Source organism: Mycosarcoma maydis, chromosome 14 (genome assembly GCF_000328475.2).
Source record: "Mycosarcoma maydis chromosome 14, whole genome shotgun sequence".
Lineage (NCBI taxonomy): Eukaryota > Fungi > Basidiomycota > Ustilaginomycetes > Ustilaginales > Mycosarcoma > Mycosarcoma maydis.
This window is the reverse complement of record NC_026491.1, coordinates 75,880-98,650: the sequence shown is the minus strand read 5'-3', so window position 1 is coordinate 98,650 and position 22,771 is coordinate 75,880. Positions and strand designations below refer to the sequence as shown.

The 22,771-nt window shown below is 53.7% G+C and overlaps 8 protein-coding genes across 8 annotated transcripts; 4 read left to right on the top strand and 4 right to left on the bottom strand.

Annotated features, from left to right (window-relative positions):
• Nucleotides 1-166: 166 nt before the first annotated feature.
• On the bottom strand, nucleotides 167-2,173 carry UMAG_04335 (uncharacterized protein; the record flags this gene model as incomplete). Its single annotated transcript, XM_011392749.1, has 1 exon — nucleotides 167-2,173. One exon carries the CDS (start codon nucleotides 2,171-2,173, stop codon nucleotides 167-169), a length of 2,007 nt encoding a protein of 668 aa, XP_011391051.1.
• A 2,702-nt stretch (nucleotides 2,174-4,875) lies between these two features.
• UMAG_10845 (uncharacterized protein) lies at nucleotides 4,876-6,435 on the bottom strand (the record flags this gene model as incomplete). The annotated part of the gene is made up of 2 exons (XM_011392881.1): nucleotides 4,876-5,595; nucleotides 5,620-6,435. The coding sequence occupies 2 exons, from the start codon at nucleotides 6,433-6,435 to the stop codon at nucleotides 4,876-4,878; spliced, it is 1,536 nt and encodes a 511-aa protein (XP_011391183.1).
• Nucleotides 6,436-7,575: 1,140 nt separating this feature from the next.
• On the top strand, nucleotides 7,576-12,822 carry UMAG_04333 (uncharacterized protein; the record flags this gene model as incomplete). Its single annotated transcript, XM_011392748.1, has 1 exon — nucleotides 7,576-12,822. One exon carries the CDS (start codon nucleotides 7,576-7,578, stop codon nucleotides 12,820-12,822), a length of 5,247 nt encoding a protein of 1,748 aa, XP_011391050.1.
• Nucleotides 12,823-13,532: 710 nt separating this feature from the next.
• On the top strand, nucleotides 13,533-14,741 carry UMAG_04332 (uncharacterized protein; the record flags this gene model as incomplete). Its single annotated transcript, XM_011392747.1, has 1 exon — nucleotides 13,533-14,741. The coding sequence occupies one exon, from the start codon at nucleotides 13,533-13,535 to the stop codon at nucleotides 14,739-14,741; it is 1,209 nt and encodes a 402-aa protein (XP_011391049.1).
• Nucleotides 14,742-15,054: 313 nt separating this feature from the next.
• UMAG_10844 (uncharacterized protein) lies at nucleotides 15,055-15,546 on the bottom strand (the record flags this gene model as incomplete). Its single annotated transcript, XM_011392880.1, has 3 exons — nucleotides 15,055-15,101; nucleotides 15,196-15,342; nucleotides 15,459-15,546. 3 exons carry the CDS (start codon nucleotides 15,544-15,546, stop codon nucleotides 15,055-15,057), a joined length of 282 nt encoding a protein of 93 aa, XP_011391182.1.
• Nucleotides 15,547-16,354: 808 nt separating this feature from the next.
• Nucleotides 16,355-16,816, bottom strand: UMAG_04330 (mitochondrial 37S ribosomal protein MRPS8; the record flags this gene model as incomplete). Its single annotated transcript, XM_011392746.1, has 1 exon — nucleotides 16,355-16,816. The coding sequence occupies one exon, from the start codon at nucleotides 16,814-16,816 to the stop codon at nucleotides 16,355-16,357; it is 462 nt and encodes a 153-aa protein (XP_011391048.1).
• Nucleotides 16,817-17,286: 470 nt separating this feature from the next.
• On the top strand, nucleotides 17,287-18,159 carry UMAG_04329 (uncharacterized protein; the record flags this gene model as incomplete). The annotated part of the gene is made up of 1 exon (XM_011392745.1): nucleotides 17,287-18,159. One exon carries the CDS (start codon nucleotides 17,287-17,289, stop codon nucleotides 18,157-18,159), a length of 873 nt encoding a protein of 290 aa, XP_011391047.1.
• Nucleotides 18,160-21,124: 2,965 nt separating this feature from the next.
• On the top strand, nucleotides 21,125-22,771 carry UMAG_10843 (uncharacterized protein; the record flags this gene model as incomplete). The annotated part of the gene is made up of 1 exon (XM_011392879.1): nucleotides 21,125-22,771. A coding segment is annotated over one exon (1,647 nt), but the record flags the coding sequence as incomplete, so codon positions are not given.

Genomic DNA, 22,771 nt, shown 5'->3' with positions numbered 1-22,771 from the left:
CCCAACTCTTACTGCACAATCATTCCATTTCAACGACGCTTTGAAAAGAGAGGTGCTTGCTTGCCGTAACTACACTAAACTTACATCAAAAGAGAAAAGTAAGCTCCGCCCGATAGAGCCACTTGAGCATAGACAAGGTAGAAGCTACGTGCGCATTCAGATGCACCTAAGCCGAAGGGCTGCCGTAGGGAGTATCGATTTCGGCGAGCTTGCCTCTATGGCGGAAGCCTTCTCTGGCATTCCCTTCGTAGTGATGCCATCCGCTGATGGGACTGCTTGCTCTCGATGGAGGAGCCCAGGGCGGCGGAGGAACGTTAGCATCCGTGTTTTCCACCCACGCACCTGGGGCAGTCGGCACCCCTTCGAGCAGACGCTGTTCAGCCTCGGTGAGCTCTTCCGTGGTGCGACCACAGTTGCAGGTGGCATGCGAAGTGCCAGTACGGTCCGGAAGGTAGCTGACCGCCCACGGAACGTTGTCCGGAAGCGAGCGCGGCGTTGCATAGCCGTGATTGCGATGGCTTCCGTTCTGGTCAATATGACCCGCAGACGCCGGAGTCAATGCATGCAGACCAATACTGCTCAGACCATTGCCTGATCTGCCACGGTTATTGCGTGTAGGACTCGAGTTGCGGCTCTTGCGGCCTGAGCCAAAGTGTGCAGCAAACCCGCCATGCCGCGTGGGCGAAGTGTCGCGCGAACCAGCTCGCGAGTTGGCCGCCGAGTTGAATGCCGAGTTAAAGGCAGAGCTCCCGCGCGAGCCGGGCAGCGTCATGTTGAGCGTCGTCGTGCGCTTCCAGTGCTCGAGTTCCGGATGCGAATTTCGCAGCGACGAAGGCGGCGTCGGAGACGACGGTCTCGAGTTGACCGGCGACTCGAACGAGTAAGGCGGCAGATGAATCGTATCAAAAGTGCAGCAGCACGACGGGATCGAGGTAGCCCTACGCATCGAAAACACCTGCACCTTGGGCTTGCCATAGCTCTCGCTGTTCTCCCGCAAATCCAACACATCCTTGCGCGAGAAAAACACTTCGGCACCCATTTCGTGGCTGACACGGATCTCGGCGCGCGAGCCTCGGACGGTGCTGGGACGTAGGATATTGTCGTCTGGCAAGCGGACCACCGACTTGATCCGATAGCCGTTCTCGTAATGCAATGGCGTTGCTGGCTCCATTGGAGTGACCGGCGCCGAGACCGAGCCGTTGAGCGGCAGACCAAATGGTGAGAGGTTGGCTGGTCCCGGACCTGCTCCTCGGCCCGGTCGACCCGGTCCGTCGTTGTCCATGTCTCCGATCCAGATCGAGTCTTGCGGGCCTGCAGCATCGTTGTGCTGCTTGGTCTTGTACGGCATGTACCCTTTCTCCCACAGACGCAGCTTTTCGGTCGGTAGCTTGAGCCAGCCCTTTCGTACATCGCTGTATAGCTCAAAGGTTTGCTCGAGAAAAACGCGGATCACATGAACGTTGAGTCCTGCGGGCGGGTCGGGATGGTAAAGATTCAGGTTGATGGTGCCTCCGACGGTGAGTGATGCCGAGGTAAGAGAGACGGAAAGGGGACCTAATGCCTCGTGAACGTCGTGATACTGAATATCCAAAGGTGCCGGGCCGCCGTCGGAATTCACGTGGAGTATGATAAAGATCTCCTTCCAGGTTGAGATGTTGTTGCGCGCACGCCCAGCGCCCAGAGCGGTTGCAGTGAGGATGTAACGAACGCGGCCGTGCTTGCTGCGCTCGAATGGTGGCGTGGAAGCCGGAATGATAAAGGCAAACTCGAAGCCGTGGATACCCTTTTCGAGGTGAATGCCTTCCGAGACGTTGCAATTGTGTGACTTTTCTGCTTCCTTGCCCTTGGAGCGCGATTGCCTGACAGGGATCGCGCCGGATGTGCCATCGTTCATGATCTCGACCGTCTTTTCCATAATGACCTTTTCCTCCCAACGGATCGAGGAAGCGGATGACGAGGCATTTTCGGGAATGGCCAGCGTCTGCACACCCTGAAGAACTACCTTTACGCCTTGGATGTGACGCTCGCTTGGGCACTTGATCTCGACGAGACCACGAAGGGTCTTGTCATCGCCTGGGATCTCGGTGTTGGGCGGTGGAGGATGGATAAAGATGTCTTGCGAGACCAGGTGGAGCGAGATCTCGCAAGGGTGATGAACGATTGAGCTAAACATGCTGAGCGGTTGGCGCGAGAGCCAGTCTTACAATGCGTGCCTATTGCGACCGCGCAGAGATGCCTCGGGGGGCGGATGAAGAGGGCGAAACAGGGTTGCTCGAGTGATGTGGATGGCGTCAGAGCTTTCTGAATGGATCCGGCACGGGTAGAGCGAAGATGGATGATAGACAGCCACAACAAAAGAGAGGGCAAAGGATTAAGAATCGACGATCGAGCAAGTTGATGGCAAGATGGACGTGGAGGTCAAGGTGAAAAGATGCTGGCGACGGTAATGCCGATAGCTAGCAAGCACAGCTCAATCCAGCTGAGCACGACTGAGCTTTTGAGATGCTCGGATAAGCCGACACGCTTGTTGCTGGATGGCTTGCAGTTGAGTGAGGGTGTAGTGTTGGTGGTCCAATTGAGCGTTGATGAGCGGTGGGACCGATTGCAAGCACGTAACGTTATCGGATGGTCCAAAGCTTGTTTTCAGTATGTTGCGCATTCTGCGACTTTGCAGACGCATGTGGCCATTGCAACCGCGTGTGCAGAGATACTCGAGACTCTCAAAACTCGCAAGACTCGCAAGACTCGTTCGTGACTTTTGAGCAGCGATTTGTGGTTTTCGCTGTCATGACGCAAAATAACTCACGACTCACGACTCATGACTTGCTCACGGTGGGATAATTTATTAATAGTAGTTTTCTCGTGAAGTTTTCGATTTTTTATTTTTATTGATACTTTCCGAGTCTGGGATTCGACCCGCCAACTGAGACTTAGCTCGGGTGTAACGATGTCAAATGGTAACCAGAATGACTCCCACCAAAGGGAAACCTGTTCGTGCCGTGCCTTGATCGAGACACTCACGCTCGAGCGACGACGGCATGATTCAAGATTAGCTCCAGTAAAGTTCTCACACAAAGAGTCACGTTTTCCCAATTTCGCTTGCAAGTTGTATCAACGCTCAAACTTTCGGTTGCTTATCCATTCACGATTTGGTGCAAAGTTAATTTACGAGCTACGCAGGATGTTTGTCCACGCAGTCGTGAATGGCGTCAAAGTGTTGCTCTGGACCGAACAGAGCCCGTCACATGTCTGTGACAAGCCAATTGCCACCGCGGCCTCTGCCGCGTCTTCGTTGTCATCTCAAGACAAAAAACCCTGATTCCATGTCCATGTTTCCAATATGGCGAGCGACAGATGAAATCAATCACGAATCTTCTTTATCAGTCGACCGCCATTCGTCAATATCACCTTTATCTTGTGCAACGGTATCTAGGCAGAATCAATTTTGGCTCTGCTTCGTATGCTTGCGACCATTGCACTCATTGTTCTTTCATGCTGCAAATCGTCGACCTATCGTTGCTATTAGTTTGTGTGAAAGGCTAGTGGCTTTTGCTCCGCTGAGACATTGTAAGAGGTGCATGAGTGTGTCCAGGCATCGTGAGGCATCACGCATGTGCTGTCAATTTGTGTGACAAGCGGCGAATTTAGCAAATCACGAATGAGGGAAACGATGTCGATCAACCAGCCACTCGGCGATTTTTTTTTTTTTTTTTGATTCAGATTGATTTTCCCACGCAGCGAAATCAAAGCTCCATCAAGCCGCCACTACACCTTGAGCGAATCGGGTGGTCAAATACTTACTGAATCATCGGGTCGGCTCAATAACTGGAATTTGCTATTGTCGCCATGTCGGTTGCATTCACGATTGGAGAGCAGGGTTAAGAACAAAGAACAATTCAGTAGAGTGTCGCATTACTATAAGAAAAACGATGGCCATAGCATCAGACGAGACAGGCAGCCTCCTGCAGAAAATCGTGGGAAGAAGGAAATGCCAAAAATGCTCCTAGCGAGATTCAGGGTCCAGCTGTTATCCACCGGCGATCTGAGCTCACGCTGCTGCTCTCCTTGCCGCTGTGGGCTGTTCTCAAGCGTAACTCTAAGCGTCGCAATCGTGAATGATGCTTGCCAAGATCTCTGAAGACAGGAGACACAGCCGAGCTCCTTGCTTTGCCTTTCATGCCAGATGCTTTCTCACACCCAGATCGATAGCATGGAAAGTGGCTCCTTTGTGATTGCCTTTGATCGCAAACACACGGATCCCTTTCCTCACTTGGCGTTGTCGGTCCATGTTGCGCGCAAGATCATCAACCACTTTATCAAAAAAAGAATCAGCTGTGGTTAGACGACAGCAGTTGGTACGGCAGTGGCGATCAAAGAAATGCACAGAATCAATATCGATTGCTCCGGTGTTTTGTAAAGTGAGACACGCCGACATGATCAACGACATTACGGCATGCCACAAAATCGACTCAGAGTCACTTAATCTCCGGCCGTGTACAAGTTACCAGGGCCACAGCTTTCAGATGTCGTGCAGGACGCATCAGGGACAGAACGTTTTGTACAAACAGCAGGGATGATGTAAAAAAAAAAATCAAAAAAATCGATAAGCTGGCTGCCCGCGGCTGTGCTGAGCAGATATGATTCCGAAGGATTCATGCACCACATCCAACTGATCTTGATTTTGCGATTGAATGAATTGCAGTGAAATTTTTACGCCCATTGTGAATCTTCGTTAGGTTAGATAAGCCTCATTGAGCAACGACTGCTGAAGCGATGCCATCGGTGAGCGCATACGTGGGCAAGTCCCGATCGATCCAAGCAGACATGTCAAAATCTCGAGGTAATGCTGATTCGTGCGGCAATCTTGAATCGCGTTCAAGCGTCGACAGCGCCAAGTGAGAATCGTGACAAGTCCACGATTTCCAGGTAAATCGTCTTTGTCGCTTCTGGTTGCGGTAGCAGATGTGACGATTCGTTGGCACCGGTTGTATCTGATTCGAGCTTGTCGTGTTTTCCGTCACTACCGTTTCCCAATGTAAACTCAAAATGGCCGTTCGAAGGCGGAGCGTCCGTGATGCTAGATGCTTGAAGATGCTCTATCAGCCGTCGAAGGCTGGCCAGGATGCGTGCCTTATCGTCGAGGAAATGTGTCGTTACGCGTGCTGAACTGGACGGCGATACGAAGAGGAGAGATACTTGGTCAAGAGTAAGAGAGCTTCCACGACTTGGGGTGGAGTGGGGTACGCAGAGCGGCAGGACGCCATATCCGGCATCATCCTTCGATTTGCCCTTTGTGTAGAGTTGCTTCTTCGTGCTTGGGTGCAGACCTTTTTCCCTCGGCTTGACGTCTTTTCTCTCACCTATGGGTGCGGTATATGCACAAAGGACATCTGCAGGGATGGACACTTGTAGCCATGCTTGCGCAGCGTGCTCGCTGCTTGTTACTTTGGTTGGAGTCGCATCTAGACTCGTGTCGTCGTACTCAAGCTTGACACTGTGCTCAGGATTGGGCCTTGCCCTAGGGGACACAGGTCGTGAATAGAACGTTTCAGTTCGAGACGACTCGCTGCGAATGCGCACGTGCATGCTTGAGACCTTTCACAAAGGCTTCCGAGATACCCTTTCACTGACGAAACACGACTGAGTCTGGGAACCACTCTTCCATTTAAGGATCTTTTCGAGGAGAACGGGCACGCCATCGATGAGCTCACTAGGGAGCAGCTCGTTGCCTTCTGCTGTTGGTCTCGGCGCTAGGTTGGTTAGACCGAGGGAATAGGGTCGCAGAAAGGGGAATTCGACGTCTTGTTCGGGCTTCATCCGCCGGGACGTGATGCCAGCCAGATGAAGGGACGGATAAAAGTGATTCGACCGGTGCGCAAAGTGATGGCCTGAAGAGGAAGATTTGACGCCTGGGTTGATACCGCACAGCATGATGTCGTTGCGCTCAGCGAATAGATCTGGTACAGCTTGCAAGTGAGCATAAATGCTTCCTGACGCTGAGTTGGGATCGTCTCTTGTGCGTCGGATCCTCTTTCGGGACGTGACCTTCTTCTGACCGTCCGAGCCTCGCGAAGCTTGGATGTCTAACGAGGTCACTTCTCGGTTGTCGTTCATGCGTCTCTTGGAGAAAGAGACATTGCTGCCAACCCGGGATGCCTTGTCGCTCTGGTCGTCCTCCGGCGAAAAGGCCAAACACAGGTCTGTATGGCTCAATTGCTTGGCTCGCGGGCTTCTTCTCAGTGTATTTGGTAGAGAAGAAGACGCCTCTGATGTGCTACACGATGACATGTTGGGATGTCTCACTCTGCCATCTCCTTGGTACAGGAAAGAGGCAGCAAAGCTTGCAGGTATTCGGCCCGTTGCGTTTTCCGGAGGTGGCGAAGCCGGAGCGTGCAAGGATGCTCTGCAAGCTCTCTGCTCTAGTTGTTGTGGCATTCTTGGATTGAATCCTGGAGCGGGCGATAGCTCGTTGTGGTATCGCTCGAGCGGAAAGGTAAAAGTGGACTCCCATCCTGCAGGGCCTGAGAAGTCGTGAATCACGAATGGCGGCGAACGCTGAGTGAGTGTGGAGGCTCGCCGTTTGTGCGAGTTCACGCATGGTTCACGCTGTGACGGTTGCAGGAAAAAAGTGTTATGCCGACAAAAACATGACTTGAAGTACAAATCGTGAATCGAGCCTCGACGAAGCGTAATAAACATAACCTTGGTCAGTCACACTTCTCGCGCTGTTGGCTGTGCTTGGCAAACGTCGGGAGTCCACCGTGCAGACCAACCGTGAATCTCACATGTCCTGGCTATAACACCCCACGCACCACGCACCACACACACTCACGACTCTTGACTTGGAATGCAGACATTCACAGTGGCTTGCACTTGATCGTGACTGCTTGACCGCTCGATCGGACAGGTTACTATAACTTCACCTGTGTTCACACGTCGCAAAGTCGGCCGCAATCAAGACAAATCTTGAATGGTGACTGTGAACTCGTACATTCGGGACTCTATCTCCCATTGCCTTTTCGTTGCGTTCTATAGCCCTTCCATTCGCGTTGTACTCTCCTCTCCTCTCCTCTTCCTCGCAAACCAATCCTTGACTGTAATGATCCAGACTCACGGCATGGCATAGCACAAAATGACATTATATTAATAATAATATAAGCTATGTTACTGTATAATAAAATCCAAAGAAGGCTAACCACATCCTTCATTCAATCACGATTCACGCTGTGATTTTCACGATTCACGATTTTCAGAAATCTTGAATCACGCACGACGCTCCGTGACGGTTGGTTGGACAAAAAGGCAAAAGCAACACACAGGGGTCCAAGTGACCTGTTGCATCTGGTAACATCACGCTTCCAGACACAGCTTGGCACGCACACCCATTCATCTAGACACATTCACTCCATCCTTTGCGCCCCCTTTTGGGATCACACCGTTTGGGATCACACTTCCACCTCATCGCACATCCTCGCTATAACACTGAATTTGAATTTGCAACAAAGCTCCTCCATGGATCGACCATGACAACACCGCCTTGAACGCAAAGAGCAACCTCATCACCTCGACGACGCCATGAGCTCGATTGCATTCCCTGCATCTGGCCAAGCTCAGCAGGAGCATACAGCCTTCCATCAAACTGCAGAGCAGCTCTATCAGTCGGTCGAGCACGCCATCCATGCTCCCTCGCCAGCTGCAACCGTTCCCACTTTCAACAGCAACACTTCCGATGTCGGTACCATTGGCAAACCTGCCAACTCGGCCACACCCTCGGCGCTAGGCAACGAAACGTCCGCAGCTCCAAAGCCCAAGATAACCAAGCGCATCAACGCTCGTCTCCAACTCGCCGCAGCTCTCATCGAGGCTGACAACGAGCGAATCCTCGAGAAAGCTCAGTTCTGGCATATCTACCATCCCCCTCAAGCGAATGACATCGTACATCCGCCGCCTCCTCCGCAGCCAGCGCTTGCCAGTCAGAGCGCTATCTTTGCCCCCTATCGAGAGGGTGCAAGCATCGCAGTCAAGCGTCATGTCCGCACCTGGAGCGCAGCTACCGGTCTTTCCCGCCTCCTTGCCGCTGACGACGATGGAAAGCGTCCCAGCGTTGACTTTCTCGGCGTCGCTCTTCCCACTGAACAACGTGCACGCAGCCGTGCTGGCAGCAGCGTTGGAGGCCTCATCGACACTGAAGCCACACGCAGTCGATCAAACAGTCTCTTCTCCAACGCTGCTCCCTCTGTTCTCGGCCGTACTTCCAAGCCCGGCTCCCGTCCCCAAAGCATCCTTGCTCTAGCTGACGGTGAAGACGCCATCGATACCGATGCAGATGCGCTGAGCGAATGGGGAGTCGAAAAGTTCCTTAGCAAGGATGAACGCGATCGCATCGCTGCTGGACAACGCAACCGCGCCCAAAGTCTGGCTGGCAGCATCGCCGTCCGCCCATCCTTTGAACAGCTCCGTTCTTCCGTCACAGAACGACGCTCCATGGAGGCGGATCGCAACATGGCAGACTCAGCACCTGCAGTGCGCAGAGCTAGCTCCGAGATAGTAGGAGCTTCCACTGCCGCTATTGACGCGGGAGATCCGAAGCTCGAGCTCTTGGCCAAGATCAAGCTCTACCGAGAACGCCAGGAGAACCTTCCCCCGTCCGAGTGGGATGGACCGGGACCAACAGCTACCAAGGATCAAGTCGTTGAACATATCATTGCTTCCTCTGACGACAACAAGCGAGTATCACTTCGCGAGGCCTCACGCGAATTGCGCAGTGCTACTCCTCCAGCTGTTGCTAATGCCGTTCAAGATAGCAACAGTGCTATGACAGCACCAGCGCCAGAAGACTCTATCATCGACCAACCTTGCCCATCGCCTCTTGCAAGCTCCATCAACCCATCTGCCGCCTTGATGGTACAGCCCCCTGTGGATTCTGTTGACGCCGGCGAAATTGCGCAGGTATCCGAGCAGAGTCTTGCCGGAGCACCTGCTAACGTCGCAGATCCATCATCCAATGAGACTCAACCGGCATCTATCTCATCAACCGCTGTACAGGTTTCCCAACCTTCTCTCGATCAGACGGGCTCTACAGAAGCTCATGACATGGTCGGCATTGGCTCTTACTCGCGTAGCACCTCGCGACGAAACTCGTTCCTCGCAGGGCCTCTGCTGAATTCTCACGCTGAAGGGATCAGCTCATCCAGTGTACCTGAACAACAGCCACCTCCGCCCCTGACTGCAGCCCAGGACGCTGTGTCCGCGGCGCCGTTGTCCAGCTTCTCGACACCTCAACGCCGCCAAAGTCGAGGATGGGTGACGGACCAATTTGCCGAGCATGATCTAGGTCTTGGACCCAGCCCCTTTGCGGCTGCCTTGCTAGCTGCCAATTCCGGACTTGGTCAGGCTCGCGACTTCGAAGCGGGCCCAACTCATACCCCCTCTCCTGCCCTCGATTTCAACAGCCTCACCACGCGTCAGCTCCAGAACGTGGCTCGTAATTCTACATTTCCAATGCATCTCGGCATCAACCGCGATCTGCTTGCTGACGAGGAGGTCAACGACGACGACGATCCGTTGGATCAGAACGGATTCAAAATCGTCCCCAAGCGTCGAAGACCGTCCTCAGCCGATTTTACCGCCCTCGCCAAAGATCTCGCGCAGACAGGTGGCGAAAATTTTGAGATTCAACTAGGTGAAGGCGCTGAACCTGACTTGTCATCGGCCAACTGGGGCAAGCCACGTAAAAAGTGGTTTCGCTTGAGCATGATGATGGATGCGAAAGGCAAGCCCATCAAGTCCAAGAAGACCGCTGCTACGGATGGCGACGAGGGAGACGGTGAGTCCGACGCGGAAGCTCTGACCGCTGGAATTGGAGAGGCAGTTCACCCCAACGAGTCGGAAAAGCAATCCGGAGGTCTTCTCGATAGCAATGCTGCGGATCAGTCAGCAGATGTGGCCAGCTCTGCACCACTGAATGAGTCAGAAGACATCGACGACGATTTTGTCAGCCCACCACGTCGAGGGCCGCTTCGCCCGCTAGGACTGGCCGCTCGAACACCTCAGACTATTGTGATGCCTCGGCCGTTACAAGGCACCGAGTTCGCGCCAAAGCTGCGTCTCACAGAGGACATGTCAGCTTCATCTGATACCAAGCGGCACAGCTTGCACGTTCCTGATGGATTTGTGCTGCACGACAGCCGAGGTGGTCTGCCTCCCATGCGCAGCCTGGTGGTTCACAGCGCCAACGGACCTCAACCCCTCTTTGCAGCCAAGGCGGGCAACAAGAAGCGAGATCAGACAGCTACGAGACTCAAACCCATTCAAGTGGACAGAGCCGTCCAAGTGCCCGCCGCTGCGCCAAGAGGAATCGGACGGCGAGCTGCTGCCCCAACCACCGCCCTCTTCCGTAATCACCTGGTGCAGCATGATGACGAACGTGAGGGATGGGGTTTCGAGGCGGGCACTCGAGTTGACGACATCTTCCATCCGGATCAAGCGGATAACTCTGACGACGATGACAAACCACTTGCCGATATCAAGAAGCAGAGTCGATCAGCCAAACGCGCAGCGAAGCGTCTTGCCAAAGAGAAGCGCAAGCGTAAAGTTGCACGCAGGATCCGGAGAGCAAAGAGGGAAGAGGCACTCAAGGAGGGCAAATCGTTCAAGGAGGTCGGTGTCGACGAGCTCAGTCCCGATGAAGATTTGGATCTTAGCAGCACCAGTGAGGAAGACCTCACAGAAACCGAGACAGAGTCGGACCTTTGGGCTAGCGACGACGACAAGCGGTGGGTCGATGACAGCAAGCCTGCCGGCAAACTGTATGGCAAGAGTCTGTTGGATCTTGCTTCTGAACGCAACCAAGAGCGTAAATCCAAGGCGCGCTTCTACGGCCAGGTGCAGCTCGAGGATGGTGAGCCCATGCCTCTCGAGATAGATGACAATCGCGATGGAATAGCCTCGTTACGTCCTGCTGGCTCTGTCTATGACGATGGCGCGTCCGTCTCGCCTAGCATCGCCCGCGGCTTTCGCGACAAGCCTGTCGGAGTCAATGATACACGCGAGCGTATGGAAGCGGTGTTCGGAGCGGACCAGATCTGGGCTAGGGAAATGGCCAAGAGGCAGCAAGAGGATGCGGAGGAGGCAGAAAAGGCCAAAGAAAAGGCTCAACGGGAAGCAGCAGCTCGTCAACAACGAGAGGCAAAAGCAACAGCAAAGAAGGAGCGAGGCTTGTTCACGATCGGCAGGAAGAGCAAAAAGAATCTGGGCATCTCGAACACTTCGGCGGTCAACAGCATGGTCAGTCTCACTGGCTCAGATGCCGTCGCAGGTTCGATTGCTCCATCTAGTGGTGCTCTTGGGGAGGGAGAAGCTCAGTCTGAGCTGCCTGTACGCAGTCAGACTCCTGTAGAGCCTCCGGTGATCGCTCTCGACATTGACGATGACAACGATGCGCGCGGAGATGGGCAGCATGGTCGAAGGAGCCTGAATCTGCTTGCTGGAGAGGAAACGGCCGCACAAGAATGGCTCATTGAATCTGACGTCGAACCGGAAACGAACGACCAGGCGCCGGACTCCAGCGACGATGACGTTCCGCTTGCTCAAGTCAAGAAGAATGTGGCATCGCGCCCGTCTTCTTTCGCTGCCGGCCTCGCGCTGAATTCGGCAAGGTCCGGCAATGTGGAATCTTCTGATGAGGAGTTGCCGCTGGCGGCGCTCAAGGAGAAACGCATTCGGCAGTCTATGATGTTTGGTGGTGGAAAGCTAGACCTCGACTTTACTACCTCAAGAGACAGCTCCCATGCCAATGGAAGCTTGGGGAAGCATTCAGTGTCGGCTTCCTCACCCTGCCGCGACAGCTTGCAAAAGACGAATGGTACGTTGCAGAATGGTCTCGTCCCGCCGCTTTCGCAGCACGCTGCGAGTGCCAGAGATGTTCCGTTTGTGGATGACGAGGACTCAGATGAAGACCTGCCTCTCGGTCATAGACATCCCGGAGGCGACGCAGCGCTCGTTGCAATGCGCACTGCGCTCGAAAACCAAAAGCGTGCGATCAAGGAAGCGAGACAAGCCGAAAAGGCGCAGAAGAGGGCTGCAAGGCTGGCGCAACAGGCCAGTGCGAATGATACGAATGCGAATCCCAACGACGGTGACGAGCAGGCTAGAGTGGACGCGAATGCCAGCGATGCGGGTGACGACAGCGACGAGGACGACAGCGAAGACGATAAGCCGCTAGGTTATGTCCACCCTCAAGCAGCGATCATCGCAGAGCAGGCAGCGCTGATCCGACAGTTGCAGTCTGAAAGGGAGCAACAAGACCAACAGCAGCAGCAGGCACGTCTTGTTTCTTCGTACTCCAGCATGATGTCGCCATCTGGAGTCGATGCGCGCCCGTCAATGATGCTGAATAGGATGAGCGGACTTCCCAGCTTCATGGGCGGCATGGGTGGACTGGGCATGGCCGACCCACGCCAGTCGATAATAGGACTGCCGACCAACGGATCGATGTTAATGGGAACGTCTCAGTTCGATGGGTTGCCAGCACCGGCGATTGGATTGCCCTTGGGCATGTCGATGACGTCGCCTTCGCAGATGGGCATACCTGTAGCACCAGGCTCGCAGATTGGCGTCTCAGCTGCCATGTCTCCGGCGTTGACGATGCCAATGATACCTGGCACACCGCAGATGGGAGCACCTATCGCGCCGAACCCGATGACCATGATGCTGGATCCCAAAGCGTCTTCCATCCACAACTGGCGAACCCAGGTGCCGGCTGATGCAACCGCTCCTATCACGCCGCCCGGCGGTGCCTCGGCGATCAACTCTGCTAGATGACACTTGATGTCGGGCGCAATCTTGAATGTTTAGTATTTATCTGGAATAATTGAACGATCTCATTCATCATCTTTCGCCTGGTAGGGTTGTAGTCACGAGTGACTGTGAGAGAAGAGCGTCAAGAAGGAGCGCGTGGTGAGTTTAGTAGAAATCACGAAGCATTTCTAGGCAGATATGATCGGGGATCACGATTTGGAAGAGACCCGATTTTGGATCGAGGATGAAGTCATTCTGCGGAAAATTCTGGAGAGTGCGAGAGCGGCAGAGAAGGTTGGAATGGAAAGTGGAGGATGCGGACAGATCATTTTATGATTCAGTGCGCTTCCATGCAAGTCCGAGTCAACGCAACGCGCTCTGATTGAAAGGCGAGAGATTCAAGACTCGTGACTGATATCAGTGAGGTAGATTGTGCACGTCTTGCAACCGCCACATGATATTTGCGTTCTCACTACCTACTGGAATCTCGATACTTTGAAGAACGTCACGACGACAACGACGATCAGCGCTGTCTGATCTTTCGATCCAAACACAACACATTCAGTACACGTACAGTGTAGTTCCGATCTTGCTTATCTCACCCGAAATCGAAACGGCGAAGAGAGTAGCTCAACATTCCGGTTCCGAACACCAATAGCGGATCTCCACCCCACAAGAGGCAGCGTACCTCACAAACCCAATCCAACCACCGGCGACGTGCAAGTTGTGACACGATGGGGAAAGACTACTACCAGGTGCTCGGCGTCGCGAAAGACGCGGATGACGAGACGCTCAAAAAGGCGTACAAGAAAGCGGCACTCAAATGGCATCCGGATCGCAACAAGGATAACATCGAAACGGCCAACAAAAAGTTCAAAGAGGTCGGAGAGGCATTTGAAGTGCTGAGCGACAAGAACAAGCGCGCCATCTACGATCAATTTGGCGAAGAGGGCTTAAAGGCGGGCGGACCGCCGCCACCAGGGGCGGATGGAGCCGCAGGTGGATTCAGCGGGTTCCCCGGAGGAGCAGCTGGCTTCTCGGGTGGCTTCCCGGGAGGCGGAGGTCGAACGTTTACGTTTACCACTGGTGGCGCAGGTGGCGCAGGTGGTGCAGGCGGAATGGGTGGAATGGGCGGTTTCTCGCCGAGCGACCCGAACGATATCTTTGCTAGCATCTTTGGCGGAGCTAGTCCGTTTGGTGGCGGAATGGGTGGCATGCCTATGGGCGGCATGGGTGGTATGTCTGGCATGGAAGACATGTTCGGCGGAGCAGGGGGTGGAGGCGCAAGAAGAAAGGCGGGCGGTGGCATGCCGGGCGCGTTCAACTTTGGCGCTAGTCCCAACACTGGCGCTGGCGCGGCTGCCGACGAGAAGCCGAGCGACGTGGAAAAGCAACTGCCGCTCTCCCTGCAAGACCTGTACACTGGTACGACGAAACGGCTCAAAGTGGGTCGAAAATTGGCCTCGGGGGGATCGGAAGAAAAGATTCTCACCGTGGAAGTCAAGCCGGGCTGGAAGAAAGGGACCAAGATCCGGTTCGGCGGGGCGGGACACGAAGTGTCACCGGGATCGTTCCAAGATGTCGTCTTCATTGTCGACGAGAAGCCGCACGCGCACTTCCGACGCGATGGTGATGATCTGCGACTGACTATCCCGCTGAAACTCATCGACGCGCTCGACCCACCCAAGCCAGGCACACCGGGCTCGCGCAAGCAGGTCGAAACGCTCGATGGCCGCAAGATCGACGTTCCCATCCCGCAACCCGTGGCGGGCACCAGCTGCATCACTCCCGGCAAGACCACTAGGTTGGCCAACGAAGGCATGCCAATCAGCAAGACCGGCGGAAAGCGGAAGGGCGACCTCGTCGTCGAGTGGAGCGTCCAACTACCCGAGCATCTCACTCCAGCCCAAAAGGAAGGCCTGCGAAAGGTCTTGGCTCCCTAAACTCGCCACGTAATCTCACAACTTGTGTCTCCCCGCATGTTTCAGGCGTCATGTTCAGCAATGCAATTTTTCAGTCACCACTAGTAGCATCGACCAATAAAGCACGAATCTGTGTCAGAGCTGCAATTCGCGATGCAACGATTCACGATTTTTTCATCGAGCCGCCTGGGTGTTGTGTTTGTTGTAAGAACATGACAGTGCTGCAATGATGGCGACAGGGATACCGAATGGGTTGCGCACACACACCGAGTCGAGTTGCGCGATGCGCGTGAAAAAGTGAAAGAGACGTCAACTGGATGACTGTTGCTATCCATCAACCGAGAACGATGAGGTAGATGACGACGACGATATTGATCGCCACTAACGGGACTGTTAAGCAAAAGCCGAGGAGAAATCTCGTCAGACTGATATCGAACAAGATGATCTGGGTCAAGCGACGATGTTATCGACTTACTTCGCATCAATGTGCGGACAGCAGAGATGAGGTTGATGAGCCTAGCCTTGATCGTCACGTCGGCTGCGGATGAGGCATACGGGTTCGACTGGAATCCTTGATCGAACGCACTAGATTGGCTCGCTAGCGAATGTGACGACCACCCGACTATAGACACTCATAACCAAGAGAGTTACGAAAAAAAATGTGGTCAGTCACGTTCGTCCTGACGAGATCAGGACGTGCCACAACGATGCCAAGCGATCAACATAACAAGCACTCACCTCTGGCTAGAAAGCGTTCTTCCGACAAGACCGCTAACGCATTTGTGATGAAGAGGATCAGATAGAACGCTGACCCGAGACCAAACATCTTCTGTGACAACGAAGCGTGCGTGCTTTCGTCAAGCTGTTCTTGCTATCCTTTCGCTCCCTCGTGGTGGCGTGACAGTGACCGAGGATGCGCCTCTCGTGTATCCAGCACTTGCTACAAATAATGCCTACCACAAATTGCCGTATACAGTATCGTTCAGATGCAATCTTCCAACTCGAACGAGATCAAGTCGAATTCCGTAATGGCCAATGAACAGAGAGGGTGCTCGTTGTGGTTGCGGTGGCCGTTGCGAGAGTGCGTACAATGCTCGATCGGATGGCTAGCAATGCTGATGCAAGCCTTTTTCGGATAGAGCTTACCTCTTGATCCCTATAGTGCAGTGCGGAGCGGACGAAGATGCAACGATGTAGTTGACCATGATAGTGCTCAAGAAAGAATGACAAGCATCGTGCATGCAACATGATGATCTGTGTCACGCTCCAAACCTCTCAGCTACCGTGGACAAGATTTACAATTGTTAGACTTTTAAAACGTCACCACATTCCCGATCCGTGATTGCACGTGACTGTGCACTTCTTCCACCTCGTGGTCAACTTTGTTGCGAATCACACGGAGGCGAGGACACGGACCGGCCTGAAAGACTCCAGTAGATGGTAGCGATGCAATGCAGGTGATACAAATACAATGATGTGAGGGGATGAGGCGAGAGTCGTAGTGGGCTATGAAGCTTGACGGCAGCAGCGTTGTGGGAGAGATGATAACAAGAGGATGAGAGAACTAGCGTTGGCTGTGACGTTGAGACCATGCGTTATCCAGGTGATGACGAGAGTAGGCGAAAAAGAAGAGTCTACGAAACGCGAGCAACGACCTCTCCTCCATACCCTCTCCTAATGGCATCCCTGACTTCCCACCAGCCATTCTTTCCACAGTCAACAATGCCAATCTCGCCCATATCCAGCGGCTTGACAAATTTGGCCCTCCTTCCCGTGGCAAATCTCAACAGCTCGTCCTTGTCCATGGTCAATTTGCGCGATGGTTTAGAAACCACGTTCATCTTTTCCAATACCGGTCGGTCGTCGGGACGGAATTTGAGATCGACCCACAGTCTGCGCGCAGCTGGGCTTGCAGATGTGTACAAGATGGGAGAGGGACCAGTTTGCGTACCTCGTACTACGTTGTGGATAAAACCGTGCTGAAGAAGGATCGAGAGGATCGAGAGGTTGTCCTTGGTAGATGCGATGGGGATGGAACGCAGACGAGCGCGCGAGGCATTCTGGAGTATTGTGCAAAGATCGGCATGAAGCGGCATGTTTGTGACGGGGAGTGCGTGTAGATGATGCTGCAGATGGATTCAGGATAAATGAGGAGCGGAGATGGTTTGCTTGCAACTGTGAACGATGATGGTGAGGAACAAGCTGAAAGTAGGAGATACATTAGTGATTGATTTCTTCTGAAAAGAGCTCCTTTTTTTTGTCGGAGCCGCTTCTCAAGGACCAACACGGAAGCACGAAGTGTTAAAATTTATCTTGTTAAGTTCGCAGTTTAAACATTGATGTTTTGTTAACATATGACCACGACAGGTGAAATTACGAATCACGAATGAAGGGACATGGAACACCTCCACTTCAGCGCAGCTTGGACCAAGTTATGATAAAGAGCGGCAGAAGCGTGAAGCTGCTTGACCCTATCGTAGCCTTGTTGCTCACATTCAACCTCGAAATTACAAGGTCGGCACGATCCTTTCCTGAGGTTGTGCGTCTTGTTCTCGGGCTCGTTTCGATGCTGCTCATCGGATGCGCCGCGGTGGCTCGTCGAGTGATCCCGCCGTTGTGGCCTCGCTTCCGAGCACAGGCTTCGGGACGCTACCTTAGCAACGATGCAAAGGGACCCACATCTGCATTTCGAGTGTACAGATACGTGGTCGACGTACATGGTCAGCTGTTCATCCACGATACAGTGCCGAAAAATCTGACAAGCTGCTTCAAGAACGCTGAGTTCCTTGACTTCTTCTTCAAGCGAATACGACCCAATCCGGAGGCGGTGACAGCCAACGTTGAGTATCTGCACTCGGGAAAAATAACACGGCACGACATCCTGGGACCTCGTCCGGCAACAGACTTGCGTACGGACTGGAGCGACGTTGCACCGTTTAACGGCACCATCGATAGAAGAGAAACACGGTCGCGAGAGGAATTGTACTGTCAAGCATGCAAGAACGGCAATAGCGAAGGGTATGAATGGATCTCACCGTGTGGACCTGAACTCAATCTGGTGAGATGTCAAGATACGCCGATTGTGTACCGCGAATTGGTGGACCATAATGGCGTAGGGGGTATGTTGAAATGGGCAGGCAGCTTATGGGAGCCATTTCAGCCGGACAAGCTGATAGTCGATCCGTCCAACGGATACGTATATCATCCTTGTCCACAGCCTTCCAGACGCCGTCGTGGACCGAGGTCATCTGACGTCGAAACAGAGCAGAGGTACGGAGGTCTTAGTCTGCTTGGTTCCAACTTGGTACTTAGTCAGTTGGCCGAGGGATTGGAGATTGATCCGGATGCTTTCGAGAAGGGATTGGGCGGTAGCATCGAATGGAAGGGCGAGCGGTTTCAACTGGGTTTGCTTGGAACTCACGGCCACGTGCGCAAATGAATTGTATGTTAGGTCGAGCAGCGTGTATCGCGTATCAGTCTACACACGTGACAGTGACTGCATCCCGTATCGATGGTACGAGTCGACAGCACCACGCGTGGCACATCTTCGGAATACAGACAACCTTGCAAACGGAAACGATCCGAAGTGGACATGGAAAGAGCATGGCGAGCGATGAACCGAATCAAATGATGCTGCACGAACTGGAGCTCATTTGACGACCCGATGATCGAGTTGGTGTAGTGGAGCAGATGGCAAACAGATCGTGAATAGTGATGCAGCCACGAGCACGCGTGCAGCAATCGCGAATCTTGAATGACTCAGGCTTGCAGGTGCTGCTGAAATGTCGAGGCTACTGTACAGTATTTGCTCTCAAAATTGGTACAAAGACGAGATATCTCTGCGTCGAGTTTCAATCTGCAGGTGAATCTGCACAGTGACCGTAATTTGCACCGGCGGCGGAACTGCATGGCCCGCATGTTGACATGGTGCGCCAAAAGGGACTCTGGCAAGGCGAATTTCAGTTAACTAGAGTTGACTACCAAACAGCCATTTTTTGAACCACGAATCGTGAATGGTACGCGAAGCATGCCACCTTTGGCCGGTCAAGTGGCAGACAAGGACGAAACTAGCCAAACCTAAACCTTTCGAGGTAGGATGGCAACGGACGGGAGAGAGGAACGTCGGGACGATGGGAAAACCCAAATTGAAGTTTGTGTTTAATTAAAACGAATCTTGAGAGCGTGAGTGAGACAGCTGAAGCAAATGCCTTGTTTTGGTGGGCGATGCTACAGTCACAGTCACGAGTTGTGAGTGGTGACTTGATTCGAGTGAATCAGCGAATCACGAATTCGCAAGGGACCGTTTCAGATGGAATATTTCATGCCTTCGTGCCTCGTTTCGCGCGTCCACAAGCGGTTGACTCACGATGACTGACTGACATTCGCATTCCTCCATTCATTTGGCTCCCCGACGAATTTTCCTGAGGACCCAATTCGTGAATGGATGGTCCCAAACTCGAGTGCAGTCACGGAGTGGCGCTGCATCTCAAAAGAGCGTGACTGCATTCGCCTATTTACAACTGATGTAACAACTCTGATATGGTTGTAGGCACCTGTTGTACAGTGACTGTAGTCGCTCCGCGTAGACGACAAAGGAACAGGCACTCGCAGGAATCAAGGTAAAAAGCACTCAGGGGCGGTCAGAATTTAAGGTGGTTGCAAAGCTTTCGCGCTAGCTTCAGGCAAAAGCAACTCTCATGAATGGGTCGTTTCGACTGGACGAGTGGGCTCGACCGTGGCTCGTCTCGTGTTGAGTACCGAGCATGTACCAAAACGATCCATCGAGAGTCGCTCGCCTTGAATGAGCCGACACGATGGGGTTGTTGATGGCAGATGTCAAGTTTGACACCAAACCAACCGACAATCAGGAACAGGCGCCGTCCCATTTTTTGCAAAGAGTACGGCGTTGGTGCATGGTTGTTGCTCCTACTGGAAAACCTAGGGAGAGCACGAGTTGAGTGGAATGCCAGAGCGAGCGAGACAGTCACGAGTCGACTTACAGTGAGGCCAGAAGCAAAAGAGGGTTCTAAAGAACGACTTTAAAACAGCCACGGCGTCGATAAGGACTATTCATGCATTCACGATTGGACCACCACCAACACATCACGAACCGCCTTGATCGAGCGATGGTCGACAACTGAGACGCCTCGCCTTCCTCTTCCAGTAGTGTGTCGTCAGGGTTCTTTTGGTTCTCTTGTGAGGACCATTTTCATCGTCCCGCACATCAGGTGGATCATCTTTGCGTAACTTACATGAAGCGCACGCACCTACCACCTGAGCGCAAAGTGCCCCACCCAACGCGCTTTGGCTGTGTGATACATTTAGCTCTGCTTTCAGTCACAGCTGCTCTTACAGCTGGTAGGAATGGGATCCAGGCGACATTCGATGCCATCCTTACCGTCACTCTAAGAGGCTTGTAGGCAGTTCAAGCCAAGCCAACAATCACGAATCACAAAACATTCACTTGTGACTGATTTTACATATCGTGATTCGGCCGCTCCGATCCCTTGGGCTGGCCTCGGCTGCTCTGCTACAGATGATCAATAATTGTTTTTGGCGTGGAAAATCGTGAATCAGATCGTGGACGACCAAACCTCTGCATCGCGCTGTGCGATGTGCATCAATGCTCAACTCACTCACACTTTGGCAATATTATTATTATATATTTATATATTTATATATTTAAATATACAGTGATATATTTATCTACAATAATCGTGAATGTGAAATGTGTGAGAAAGAGAGAGAGAAGCGGAGGCCCATTAGCTGTATCTGACTGTTCGTGGTCGGCGAACGCTCTCTTCTGTCACATTTTGTCACTCTCCCCGCGATCGCTGTTTCTCTCAGTGTCTGTCCCTCTCTCTTCGTTTTCAGTCTCTCGCCTGTCGAAATTATTTCGTGTAAAACGAGGAGCCTTCTCCTCTCTGCCTCTCTGTTCCACGCTCAGACGTCGTGGTCCACTGGCTTGTTTGCCTCACCACCATCTCGATCCTATCCTCCTTCACCATCGTCGCACTTCTAGAGTCGACATCCCTTTGTCGACCGCTGCTGACACCGTGGTCCCACCCCGCTTCGCCGCCTCGGCTCGCCTCTCGCTCCCAACACTCGCACCTCGAGGCTCACTTTATCGTTCGACAGACCCTCGACTATACCCTTAACCGCATCCCCCGTTCATTGACCCTTACGAACGTCTCTCCGTCCAGGAGCCAACCCGCGCGAATCAGCTTCATCCAGTAGATACACAGATACAGAGACGCCTTCTGCCACGTCCACTCTCCCAGCCACCGACCACTATTACCGCTTAGCTGTGCGGTAGCACCACCCGTCCGCCTCCGCCTCATTCGTCCACCGTGCCAACCCAGGACAAGCACAGACAACGCTCCACAAACGGTACCCACGTCCAAATGCGTCTCGTCGGCGAGAGCAGCAGCGCAGGCCTGCAGAGCTCAGACAAGCGCTCATTTGACCCAATCTTAGAGAGCAATGTCGACGCCGTACAAAAACGCTTCCCCCACCCATATCCATTTCCATCTCCATCTCCAGCGCCTGCAGCCGCACCCGCACCTACAGTACCGCCAACACGTAGAAGCCAACATGAACCTGAGCACGTCCGTATACCCGCCCACGACTTTGACAGGCGTGTCTCGCAGCATGGGGCCGACGCTGTCCAAGCAAACAGTGAGCACATCCTTGGTCCATTCTGGGCGCGTGATATCCACCAAGTCATGGCCATCAAGCGTGACGTCCTACACAACCCAACCTACCAACCAAACGAATGGCTTCCAAGAGCAGAGCCTGGCTCGTCGCTGCCAAACAGCATTCAGCGTCGTCAGACTGAAGCCGAACAGAGGTGTTATGTCGGCAACGATGAGCTCAGCTGCTACCCAACTGCCGGCACCACGGTTGTACAAAACACGTGGAGCAGGTTCATCTGGAACGCCAACTACCCGCTCTTCGCTCAAGCTGGATATGTAGATGTCTACCTTTTCCAAGAAGATACGGACCGTCTCATCACTTCGTGGATGTCCCAGGACAACGGCCAAAATAGACTCTCATTCGAGCCAACCGACCTCTGGTGGGCCAACCGCTCAGCTGCCGACAACATTCAACCCAACCAAAACATCTCTTGGCCGTTTTACTTTGTTGTGCTGCCAGCCAATCAGCCCCTCACGGGTACCACTACGCGTCTGGCCACCTTTACCGCGCTTCAAACCACCTTGCCTTACTCTATTGCACAAGCCAGGGCGTCGTCAAGCTCGGCAGCTGCAGCCTCTTCTGCCAGTGCTGCCTCTGCTTCAGCGGCCAGCGCTTCCACATCAGCCTCTTCCACCCTCACTGACAGTGCAGCTGCAGCAGCTTCGGCATCTGCTGTTCAATCCAGCCTTAGCGCTGCGCTCGAATCTTCTTTGCGCGCCTCGGGTCTCAGCGGTACAGAAACCCTCCAAGCTACAACCACTGCCACGCTGCCCAATGGTTCCGTTATCACGGCAACAGCTACGGCCCAGGCCAACGGAGGACGTCTCGGAGGCAGTGGCAACAACTCCAACTCGAATGGTCTCGCCCTTCCGACGTATGCTATCGTCCTCATCTCAGTTCTCGGCTTCCTTGCCGTGGTCGCCGCCATGGCCGGGGCCTACTTTGTCATGGCTGCTCTTCGAAGGCGACGTCAGCGTCAACATGGCGATGGCAGTCATCGAAGTTCTTCACCCATGATGGCGGCAGCTGCTGGCTCCCTGGCAGGCCGAAGTTTCAACGAAGGTGGAACGTATGCTGGAGAGACGTCGCAGATGCTTGAACAAGAAGACGCAGGCGCGGTCGCACTCGGAGCAGCAGCAGGCGCAGGCGCAGGAGGAGCAGCCATGGCGGCCACCAACTCGAGGGCAAGTCGCTATTCCGACGAACAGCCCTTTACCTCGGATGAAGCATCGCGCATGGCTGATGCTTTCCGCAACGCTCTGCGCAAACCTGAGTTCGCACCAGCCATGGGCGGCGAATCCTCGCCCGCCGACGGCGAGAGTCCCAACGAGGTCGCCGGTGGCTCACGTGCTTCC